Source organism: Vanacampus margaritifer, chromosome 5 (genome assembly GCF_051991255.1).
Source record: "Vanacampus margaritifer isolate UIUO_Vmar chromosome 5, RoL_Vmar_1.0, whole genome shotgun sequence".
NCBI classification, from domain to species: domain Eukaryota; kingdom Metazoa; phylum Chordata; class Actinopteri; order Syngnathiformes; family Syngnathidae; genus Vanacampus; species Vanacampus margaritifer.
In genome coordinates, this window is record NC_135436.1 from 27,245,560 (window position 1) to 27,258,476 (window position 12,917).

Here is a 12,917-nt window from a genome sequence, read left to right on the forward strand (position 1 = left end):
GAAGTAAGATTTTTTTTTTTAAGGGAGTCATGTACCTTCTGTAATGTAAGTTTTCAGCTCTGCAACAGCGTTTCTCAACCTTTATTGAGCCGATGCAAATTTTTGATGTTGCATGCCGATGAGAACGATCTCACGGCACGCCACTAAACAAATGTCACAAAATTAGTAGATATTGAAATCATCTCAATTTACTCCGAAATGTACCAGGCATCAAAGCTATTATTGTATCCCATGAACGGTAACAGGTTGATACACAGGTTAATTGTGCTTCCTGCCATCTGGTGGAAGAGCATTTTATCCTTTAACCTCTCTGACATAAATAGATAAACAAAGATACATTATTTGTGGGGAATAAATTGATCGTTTTCAAAGCAAGTAAATGAAATTGGATCATTTCCCACGACACCCCCCAAATATCACCGAAGCTCCGAATACCTCGCTCATTTCCATCCCACAAAATCCCCAAGTAATATTAAAAAGCCACTTAGAAATGTCCCTCCATTTTATCTGCCGTCAGACTGACGAACAGCCGGCTTCTCAGGATGAATGGGAGGGAGGCAGCGGCCTCTTTGCACTATTAACTCCTAGCGAATAGTGTTTTTGTGCCTTTTCAAAGCCCCGGTCTCTCTGGAGGGACGACATGAGTTCACATCTAATCTCCCGCCTACCTCCCCGGCCCGACAACACTCTTTTTGGCAAAAGGCTCCTGCTACTCACAGGTCATTATCTGTCTCGGTGCGGGTCTTCTGCTGGCGCCGGTGGACCATGACCACGGTGACGGCCACGCCGATGATGAGGCCGATGGCCACGATGCCTCCGAGGATCCCGATAACACCGCCCGGGGGTCCCCGCGCCATCGGTTTCTCTGCACAGGAAAGGGGGAAAGGAGAAAAACAGTGTCAGCGTGCGGCCCAGGCAAACAAACTGTTGCCGAGCCACGGCGAATTACAGCGCGGCGGAGGAAGACGGCGACATGTGGCAGGATTCATTTTGCAGTGGACACATGAAAAACAGTCCAAAAAAATACCCAGTAGCGGTGTTTATCTACAAATCGTCTATGAAGTCGTAAAAAAAAAAAAAACTGACATGCAGTTGAAAAGGGTTACGGGGGATGTGAGGGAAAACAACCTTGTTGGCAGAAACATGAAACTTAAAAGTCTGATCTTTCACAACAGACGATAGTCTACAAATGTGAAACAAGCATCGTGTTGCTGTGTCGGTCCGATCGAAGGCGAGGCCTTTCCTTCAAAGAGGAAATCAAATGCTTGGCTAACATAGTGAAACTTTCAAAATAGGAAACCCACTTTAAACATACTGATATGTTTTAGGCATAGACCGATTATCCACCTGCAAATGAATATCGGTTTGAAATATCGGTTTGAAATATCGGTTATCAGCCTCCTTGACTACTAATAATTGGTAATCGGCCTTGGAAAAACCATATCGGTCTACCACTAATATGTTTAACAGAAAAGTCTGGACAGGGATTCGTAACAAACAATACAGAAATTACAGTGGATCCAAACAATTACGAATAACAGAATAACTGCAACCCTGTATCTGATTATGGGGGTCGACACACACAAGACACTATAATGAATCTTTTTTTTTTTTTTGGGGGCAACATAGAGAGGAAATTGGGTGCTTGCTCTCAGGCTCGCCCTCATTAGGGTCACAGATGAGCTGAAGCACATCTCAGGCTGCTGGTGAGAGGCAGGGTACACCCCGGAATGGTTGCCAGGTAATCGCAGGACACATTCTATATAGACAAACAACTATTCACATTCAAATTCACACAAGGGGGAGTGTAGTGGCGCATGTTGCGGCCCATTATGTAAGTAGCGCAGTTTGGTTCCCGGCCATTGCCCAAGCACGCGGCAACTGGAAATCTCTGGCAAGGATAAATGAGAAGGTTGCACCAGGAAGGGGATCCAGCGATTAAAAAGTAAACCTCTAAATTGGTACAAGTTGAAAACAAGGCAGGGTTTCTCCTACATGTAAGATCTGGTAGGCTGCCTTCAGCTCTAAAACATCTGAAGTTTGAACTGTTATTGAACTGAAATTGTTATGCGGCGGTGCTGTATTAGAAACAGTTGGAAGTCGCTGCGAAAATCGTCAAAGAAGAGAACGAGCAAGAAGATGATGATGATTTTCTTTCCTACTGCAAAAGCGGTACGACGATTTTGTGGATTTTCAAACAGGATATCGTAACTTCTGTAACCAAACACGGCAGAAAAATACAAAGTTGATGTAGATAAAGTGACCTTAAAATCACTGTCAGGAATAGGAAAAGAAGAACATAACACTTTAAGTCACAAAAAAATTGTGCTTTTCACTTTTTAGGGAGAGCCAAGTTAAACTTTTGTTAGATTTTATTTAATATCAAACAAAGTTGTTATCTTCTATTTCAGTAAAACGTATACTGTAAGAATAAGACAATATTTCAAGAACAATAAAATGCTAAACGCATCACATCTGGATTATAGCAGATTTCCCTCAATTTAAGCGCGGAGAAACCCTGCGTGACGCGTTCACAAGAACTCTTGAACTGTAAGATGTCGTCGATAAAATGACAATTTACAGCTGTGACTGAAACGTTGACGGCCATCTGTTTTCTTTGGTATCGGTGAGGATTCTTGATGCTCCGCAACCGCGCTGATGCGTTCGAACCGCATGTCGAAGCTGTCGGCGTGAGAGTGCTCACCGGGGACCAATCAAAAGGCTGAGGGCGGCAAATTCTCGCCGTCTCCGCTCTGAAAGGGAGAGCCGCCCTCATGATGACTCCATTATTATGTGGCCCCCCCCCCCGTGACAAGACAAGGCCTCGCTCGCCCGCTGCCTTGATTCACTGCCCGTAATGACGCACCTTTAGCCGACTATCTCTTGTATGAGCACATGATAGCGTGATAACGAGTCCTTGGACGCAACAATGCCCGCCTTAAGAGTCGGCCAGGTGTTACTTGACGCACAATTTACGCCATTTTGAGCTCGTTCTGATCTTCCCACCGGCCTGATTGCGGTGACCCCCCGCCTGGCCGTGGTTCTCTGTTCACATGGCTTTGTGCCGATTACAGGATTCAATGTTTGTGGTGGAGACTGAGGTAACGTAATCGCTGCGAAACAATCATTAAGTAACGTGTTATTGATAACATGACAATGAGGCGAAAAAGTAGGGCCGATAATTTGAAAATACTGTCGAGAGCAAAGGAGAGCACTTGGAAAAGTGAACTGCAGCAGAGGCTAATGTTAGCTGCTCTTCTCTCACCAAATTTATATGAAATTTGGGAAGCATATGAAAACCATGGTTTTTCAGCACTAGTAACGTGCATCAAAAAAATTGGGCTGAACTAGAATTCAATTAAATTTAGTTCTTGAAAAAATACAAATTCTTTCCCAATCTTGCCTCTCGTGGAAGCTGTGTACGTAGCCTGAGACAGTCAGACAGTATTAATTCAAGCAACAATATACTTGAAAAAAAAAATTATTTTATCTTAATATTTTATATTAATGGCATCGTTTTTTGTTTTTAATACCGCCATATTTTACCAAAGAGAAACAAAATCCCAACTAGCGATGGGTCTCGATGGGTACTTTTTGTGGTATGGACCGATTTGGGTCGGTACTTCCGAGCACCGATTCACATAAAATCAAACATGTTTCGGTTCTGAAGCACGTCTTTCAAAATTGTGACTGTGCTGGAGTGGAAGAGTTAACGATTTTACATGGCGCACTTGAACGCAACATTATACGTCCACCAGAGTACTGACGTCACCCACTCATGCAGGACTATATACAGTATATATATATAATATATATATATATATACATACATATAATATATAATATATATATATATATATATAATATAATATATAATATATATATATATATATATATATTATATATATATAATTAAAATAAGCAATTTATTAATTAAATTCCAGTAAAATCCAACAGGCTTCCTCATAGCCTCCCACTTCTTTTTTTTTTGATGCAATCTCCCCAAAAATATGATTAGCTTTGAATCATGTGATCTAGCTGCAGCATGGCAACAGCTAAGCCGCAGCCGCTACTGTTGTTTCACAGCGCTGTGCAATGCATGAGCCAGTAGGCTGGATTTCACGGGCCCTAATGCAAATGCCAGACACAATAGTCTGTTGTGTAACTAACACACCCTTGCACACAGACTGGATCAGAATACCATTTCCCTGTTGCGGAGCCTGCCGGCAACCGGCATGGAGGATTTAGACCTGGCGGCGCATAAAGGGAAGGGGAGCGACTGTGCTTCACAGGTGCCATCAAAAATGGAATACTTCATTTTGTGTACATGAGCTGCATGCAACATCACAAATCCTCACACGGAATGTCCCCTGATGTGGCTGCAGGCGCTTGATGAAGAGCTAGGTTTTTTTTTTTTTTTTTTTTGCCTCCTGAACAACATAGGCAGCAAACACCACACACCTTGGCTTCACGCTCAATGAGGCGGACGTGAGCTGGCGTGACTGGACCGAGTCAAGCGGTTGTTTATCTGCTGCAGTCAACATGTTTTCAAGGACAATAGTTTCACACAGAGACATGCTGCTGAAACAACACCATGCACTATATATGTAAATTTACTGTATGGAAATAACAAAAATAAATAAAAAAAACTACTTACAAGAACGTGTTTGGTATTTTTGAGCATCTTTCATTTTCTGCGATTGAATGCTCAAAATGGCAATATTTGCGTACTATTTGTCGTGACTTAAGATGTGAGTGCCCTGACTACACTGTGAGGCGGCCAGGGGCGTCTAATCATTTGACGCCGCACAGCCTCGCCACCTCTGCTGAGTTTGTGCGTCACGAAAGCCCAACTGTGACTCAGCGCCGACCAACTAATTGTTTGAAAACTTACCCTGTGCCGCGCTCAATAAATGTTAGAGGACTTTTTTCCAAACACCGCTTCACGAACAGAAACCGGGGGTGCGCGGGTGCACCGTGTCGACCGCTGAGAAAGTGCCGGCAAACACCAAAAGTAGTCATTATCCTCGCCTTGTGTGAGGCTGTATTAGACAGAAGAAGGAAAATGATCACTGTGCTGCACAGTGTGTCTAGAGATAACACAACAAGATGTCAAAAATGCAAAGTGGATGAAGTGATAAACCTCAGTTGGATAGAATGATATTAGTAAGATTAGTAAGCCATCTTTTCCATTGTGACAGACACACAAAAGGTCTCCAACTCCACATAAAGATAATTAAGGCCAAAAGGTGAATTGATAAGCATTCTAACTACAGGATCAAGTTTTATGGATTAAACCTATTTCTTTAGAACAACATAGGAAGTTTAGTGACATTTTAAAGTCACAGTTTCAGCAAAGACCAAAAATGACTGTAATCAAACAACCACAGCAGAATCACATTTGTGAGTTAACCACCTGCTAGATGAAAAACAGTGTTAGTGTTAACATACCCAGGTAAACTTATTTTCCTTAAGCTAAAATTATCATTTTTAAGTCGCCAACACTGCTAGCATAATCACCTTGTGATTTTACATAGTAACGATTAGCATTGATGCTAACTGACGTTTCGCTTCAAATTAAGGTTTATATTGTTAGCTTGGCGGTTAGCAGAAGTTAGCTACGTGTGTTAGCTGACTCACCTGACGTCGCATTAGCAATGATAAATGACGCTTCTTTCCTCTTCTTTTTAGCCACTTTGGAGATTGAACATAACGTAGTAGTGAACGAAACTGACTCAAAAACTTATTTTGCAGTTTAACATGAATTATTAGGTAGATGCCACAGATTTCCGACTTCCGGGTTTTACGCTTCAGCCCCGTTTCCGGCCACACTCACACCCCCACCCCTGCGCCCCCCCCAACCGCGCGCTCCCGCTCATCGGCGGGAGGGCGTCTCGGCTATCTGCAATATTTCAGACACTGAGACAGACACTACACACTCGCAGCCTCGCACCCGTCGACGGGAACGCGCAACAGATGGGCACAAAGGCGGAAGCGCAAGTATTGGGACGCGGCCCACACGTCGCAAACCGGAAACGGTGGGTGAGGCGTGACCAAAAATGTGATTGACGTTTAGCCTTCCGTTTGAAGGGACAATTCTTCCCCCACAAGATGTCTTTTGTGTGCTAACCACCATACAGCCTTTGTATAGCATAAATTCCATTCAAGTAGCCCTACTGTAAATAAATTATAACATTACCGTACTCCATTGTACTGAAAGCCTAATTTATCTTCATAAGAGTATTGATAACTATGATCCAGCACAGTTCCACACCCCTGCAAACTGCAACCACAATAACAAAAACACCTCGAGCAACTGCATTGAATCTCATTAGTTTGGACCTAACGAAGCGACCTGTGAGTGCATTTGAAATGTCATCAAAACAAAACAATGCTTTTTGTATAAAAATGGCCCGTTGAACTCTTTCGCTACGTGTGTTCAAACTCAATCTCGCTGATGTTCAAATATGTCTGGCAGCCGCCACTGAGACATTACAATTGATTTACAATAAGTGTAACGCAGCCAAGCGTTCACAACACTCTTCCACTGTGGCATATCTGACCTTGGCTTATTTGCCACCCTTGTCATCCTTTATAGTTGTGCGGAAGAGGAAGAGCATCCACACATATGTTATTCTGTACCCAAAAATGTTATTTTATTGTTATTCTCCCCATAATTTCAAGATTCTTCTCCTTCCATTTTTCAAGATTGAATTGCTCCACATTTTCCATGACAAAATCTCCAAATTAATGGACTATTTAAAAACAGGTACCTCAATCATTTAAATCATTTTCAGTCTCACGTTTTGACTTTTAATTACCTGCTCGGCAATTCAGTCCAGCGTTAGCTCTTCAGCGTTCACATACAATTTCTACAGTGGCTATTATTATCATTATTTTTGCAGCTCCCAGGAAGGTGGCAGCAACCTTCATCCTGCTGCACAGCAGACTTGTCTGCTGTTATCCGCGGATGCGCTTGATGTATGCGCAATTGTTGCTCTGCACGGCACGCAAACATCCGTGGATTCCCGAGCGCCCGCTCGCTTCCCGTCAGCTCCGCCGGGGCCCCCGAGCGCCGTGATGGATATGTCACAGAGCATCACGCTTCCCACGCAAACCCCTCAGGTAAAGCCTCCTGCTGGCGTCCTGCGTTTGAACCCTGCGGACCGTCATCGATGTCTCTTAGCCACTGGACTGCAAGGGACTTTTATTCACTCAGGGCGGGGCTTGGATGTCAACAAAACATGGCGAACGGTCAGAGATTATTATGTGGATTGAGGGCAAGGTATTGATTTTTGAATGACAGGTGACACGAGATGGCCAAAGGCTAAGATCAGGTCGTCTGTAACCGTTAAGAATGTGCTAATATATAGAAGGGGATGTCGATCCATTTACTCGACTGAAATGACTTTTCAATCATTTGTATATAAATAGTTGGTTCTGTGGAGTACTTGTCCAACCACAAAGTCAAATTTAAAGTGGAAGTCAACCTTTAACGTTTCTTGACAATAATGTTTTATGTGACCTCACTGGTCTAAACATGACATTCTGATTAACATTATATTTGCGGAATATGAGTTATGCAGCAAAATCCAGCAGTTTTTATCCATCTCTGGGGGCGGCCATTTTGCAGACGCGAGTCATGAATTTGACGACTTAAGACTCGACTTGACAACTCGACTTGGACTTTAACAACAATGACTTCACTTGGACTTACAAGCCTGAACCGGCCACCGTCTACCTAAACGGGTGTTGCCGTGTAAGTACAAGACAAAATGAGAAGTTCAGTGTGAGATTTTGTATCAATTGGCCGCCACAGAATGAGATGGAACTTCGCACTCGCACAAATGTCAACCACTAAGGTAGCTGCCTGAACAGGAAGCATGACTTCTTTATTACGGAAGCGTATTGCATTCATTTGGAAAAAACAACAATAACTCCTGTTTTTCTGACAATTTTTTGGGGGGAGCTTTGATTTTTTGAGTATCTTTTTTTTATTTTCTGTTTTTCTGAATTTTTTTCTGTTTTACTGAATGTTTTCTGTCAAAAAATATTTCGAAAAACAGGCGGGAAAAATTATCTTAAAAGAGCAGAATTGTTTTTTCTTTCAAAAAACAAGGAAAAAAAATATTCAGAAAATAGAGCTGGTGTTCTGTTTTTTGGAGTAATTTTATTTTTTTTTTACCTCCAAGTGACTTGCTGCAGACTCGCTAATAGAGGAAGCGGACACTTTCCCGCATACCTCCAAATGCAATAAGATGGTCATGTTTACTTACTGGCTCTCAAAGGAATGAATGTGTATACAGTATTGTGGTTTGTTCTCGAATCTGAGAGAAAACCCTTTAAAAAAATAATAAAATTCAGAAAAACAGAAAAAAAAATTCAGGAAAACTGAGAAATTATTTTATAAAACAGAAAAAAAAATACTCTAAAAAAAACAGGGGAATTTTTTTTTAATTAAAACAGAAAAAAAAATACTGTAAAAAACAAAGCCCCCCCCCACAAAAAAAATTGTCAGAAAAACAGGGCTTTTTTTTTTTTAAGTGAATGCAATACGCTTCCGTACTTTATAAATCTTTTAGGATGAAATAAAATGTCAAATGTTTAAGGCTTTCCCAAACATGGCTTACAAATAAATGTGTTTCAACTTTAGACTCAGAAACCAAGTGTTTTTTAGCCTGCAAAAACAGACCCACTACAGTTCTTTTCTATTCAGCCACATGCTGCCGTTTTCTTTTTATGCGCAGTCCCAGCAGGAGGCGGTCACCGTTTCGTGGAGATTCTGGCTCGCTGAAATCGATTAGTACAACCCTCCTGCCCTCAGCGCCGCTGGACATTTATTTTGAATAACTACACGCAAACGGCAATTTAAGCCATTTTTCTGGGGGTGGGCTGTTGTGTTAGCGTGCTCCCCACTGAACGAGTTAGTCACACATACCGAACAGAGCAGGTGGGAAGTCAAAGGGTGAGAAGGCCACCTGGAATATGAAGGGGGGAAAATACTCAATTGTGTCAAGTTGTTTTTCATCAAAAAAAGAAAAAGTTTTAGATCTAAAATGTTCAACATTACCTGCTGACAAAAAATATACAAGGGTAAAATGATTATTCTGACTAAAACTAGACTAAAACGTTTTTGTTGAATAAAACTAGACCAATAAAATTATATTTTCTTGGACTAAAATAAAGAGTAAAATGCTAGATTTATAGTCGACTAAAAATGGACTAAATAAAAACGAGATGAGGTTGACTAACTATGTTAAAAACTAACAAGTGTGATTGAAACTGGACTAAAACTGAGAATAAATTTAAAAATTAACACTCGTGGGTGCTCGCTTGGTGCCCTAAACCACGTCTAGGCGCCGTGACCATGTCGATGCATGTCTGTGCTATACTGCCCCCAGGTGGCCAGGGTGCGCACACCAGATGGGACAAGATAATATCCGTTGAATTGAAGCAAGAAATGTGGTGAAAACTGCTCTTTACATTCTATTGTAATTTTTGTATGTTTTTACAAGGTGTTATTTTTCTTTTCTTTCCAATATTGACATATAAGTGGGTGTTATTACTGCACATATAATATTTGACCACTTGCTGCATCATTGGAGCCAATTGGAACTTAAAAAAAAAAAAAAACACCAAAAAACATTTCAAGTTGTGCAACGGTGCCATTGCAAAGGACAGTTTGAGGGTCTGGCATCTAAAACAGACAACCACGGACACCCGCTTTTCGCTAGAACCCGAAAACACCCCACCCTCTCTTCTCGCATGTCAGTAATCCCAATTCAGGTATTTAAGGGCCTTTATCACCTCATTTGTGGTTTGCGTGGACCTTATGTGTGAGTAAAAGCGCAAGCTGTTTGCAATTAATCTACAAAATCCCCCCCTTCCCCGCCACTGTCAACGCACACACACACGCACGGCACACATTAGGGTACATGCTGCAGGGCTGGCCAATAAAAAGACAGAAATGTAGCTTAATAGAGTTCATAAATCTGTCTTTCACACTGCCAACTGCGAGGACCCCCCTCCTCCACTCACTATTGGAGTTAGGAAGTAACCTCGTTAAAGTTTCCAGCGCGTTCTCCTTTGGGAACTGGAGGCTGCTGATGTCACCGTCTTCTTCTACTTTTTTCCCCCCTATACACAGCATCCTCTGGAGAGCATCACTCACACTACCACCTTGGCCCAAAATGGACAACGGAGGTGATTGCTGTTCTACACTAGCCCACAGAGGGCAGCACTTGATTAGGCCCAAATTGCTAGCGCATGGCGGAGTTTGCAAATAGTCAAACTACATACTCAAGCTGATGTCCGGTTAATTGTGTTTATAAAAAAAATAATAATAATTTAAACTCTGGTAAAAGTAGAAGTACTGATTATATTTGTTTGCTCAAGTAATACAAATGCTGAGTACAAAATATACTTACAAAAGTACAAATGATGATTATAATTTTTTTTACTACTGAGTATGTCCATTTTTTTATTTTATTTTTTTACACCTTTATGTGACAGTATCTTCCATTTCATTTCCTGGTTCAATTACAATTGGTATTTAAACAGTCCTCTTCAACATACTGTTCACATTTTAACTTCATTAGACCAAGACGACGCCTACAAATCGATTAACAGTGCCTCGTCATCACACAGGCTGCGGTGGCAAATCCAGATTCAGAAAGTAAAAACCCTGCCACAGTTTGGCTTTAGCCCCAGGTGCTCGCTAGCTAGTTCCCTAGCTAGCTCCCCGGGTGCTTGTTGATGCTAGGGAGCTAGCTAGCTAGCACGAGGGGCTAAAGCCAAACTGTGGCAGGGTTTTTACTTTCTGGACCTGGATTTGCCATCTCCGCACACAGGAAGTGTCCGCTGAGGTTCAAGTGTCACACGGTGTCATAAGCAGGTTGCAACAGAGATACAGAGAGACTGGAGGAGATCTAGAACATAGAATGGGGCCGTCTTTGGTCATTTTCATGGTTACACACCTGACATTTTGACATTACAGCTGTGTTAGAAAACAGCAAATGTGCAATAATAAGTAACACAGAACAGTTGGGTGTGCATTCATAAGTCAAATTAAGTTTAAGAAATGCAATCCAAAAGCTGAATACTGTGTCAATAACTTCAAGTGAGTAGCGTATCTGTTTTCAAATAGTTCAAGTAAAAGTTGGCTGAAAAATCAACACTCAAGGGTTTAGGGTTTATTTAGGTCCACTACCAAAGTATTGTATACCACTGATGGACCTGCCGAGCCCTAATGAGGACCACCTAACGACATAGTGGCGTAAGCACTTCCTATGTTGGTGTTGATGTTGTTCTCGCCGCTGTCCCTGCCCCCGCACGGCTGAATAAACACCCGCTGAGCTCTCTTAGCAGCCCCCGCGCACTTAACAATTGGCGGCTCAACGGTACGTTGAGAAAATCCCTGCAACTAATCAGCCTGCGCTTCTATTTGCAAGGACAAGTTGCATATTCCGACTATTAAGCGTTCAAGAGCGCTGACGTCACCCCTGGCATACTATGACAAAGCACAACTTTTGTCATATTCTGCAAGTCTCAACTTTTAGACGGGCTATGGACAAAAACATAACCACGATTTGTACCCCTAAATGCCATGAGAATATTATTTTTTAAAGCCTATTTTTGAGTACAAGTCACATTGTTACAATAACCAATTCATATACAGTAGCCTCAGTTGGATCAGTTCAATTGTGTTCTTTATTTGGGGTGTAATTCCACTTTTAGCCACTAGTTGGCGGCACACTATTATGTTTAACACTAAATTTGAAAGAAGAAGAGAAAACCGGAAGTATTTCAAGATCACCTTAATTTTTGCTAAAGTCATAATAGTGAATGTGAAATCCTCTTCCATCCTAATTTTTATGCCTACAGCAACAATGATTTATTGTGAGATGGTACGTTTGTTATTATAAAAAAAAGGTATTTGTTTACTGTAATCTCAACATTTTTGTCGTATCCATTGCTCTTCTTACGCTCTCTCAAAATATGAAATGTTTTTGAAAGTTTAGTACTGTTTTATTTAAAGTGTGTTTAAAGTGTTATATAAAAACATGTCTCGGGAGTATTTAAATAGGGTATTTTTGGATCCTTGATTTCACTTATTGTGGGATTGGTCTGGACTGTAACCCCTGGAGAAGGAGAGTTTACTTCATTATAGAAAAATAAAGATATGTTATGAGAATTATTATTGGTTAAACCACACCTAGTATGCAACTAGTCTCTTGCATCATGGCTTACCTAAGGACATAAGGATTTTGGCCTGTTCTATTGCCACTTCTCTCCTATTTAAAAAAAAAAAAAAGGTAAGTCACTAATTTAACATTTGTATATGCTATGTGTTGTTGGTTTGTTTTGTTTCATTTTTATTTTTCCAAGTACTTTTTGCTTTTTATACACGTTCAAAATAAAATTGATGAATTAATAATTATTACAATTATGCCCCCAAAAATATAAGAGACCTCCCAACGACAAATTATGGACCCAGTTTAACAACAACATTGTTTAACTCACGTCAAAATGTCCCAGTAGTAAGCAATCAAAGCTATTGTTTTTTTTTAAAAAAAAATCAATATTAGAACACTCCACATCAATAGGGGGAGCCCTGGAGCAAAAGGGCCAATTCATCCTTACCAAGCAGCATCATCACTCTTGCATAGCCCCCAAATTGAACCTGCGCTATAAAAAGTGTGTCAATGTTATGTTATCTGCCTGCTGCTCTAATTCAATACACGGGGCTCCCGTTACAGTAGCCAGTGAACAAGTGCATGCATCATCACTAATCTACAAAGCGCCTTCCGTGGCTCCATCAAATGAGCTCCATCTCCCCCTCCCTCCCCTGCTTTCCCTTTCATGTCCCGGCCTCCATGTTCGGAATGTTAATGCAAGCATCCCTTTGCTCTTCCTCA

The 12,917-nt window shown here is 41.3% G+C and overlaps 1 protein-coding gene across 4 annotated transcripts in view; it reads right to left on the minus strand.

Moving 5' to 3' along the window:
* The window catches only part of nectin1b (nectin cell adhesion molecule 1b), a 212,093-nt gene that overhangs the window by 42,952 nt on the left and 156,224 nt on the right, over nt 1-12,917 (minus strand). For all 4 annotated transcript variants that reach the window (XM_077566637.1, XM_077566638.1, XM_077566636.1 and 1 more), the window contains one exon: nt 718-865. In XM_077566637.1, the coding sequence (XP_077422763.1) occupies nt 718-865 (148 nt within the window). The remainder of the gene's footprint in view (nt 1-717; nt 866-12,917) is intronic.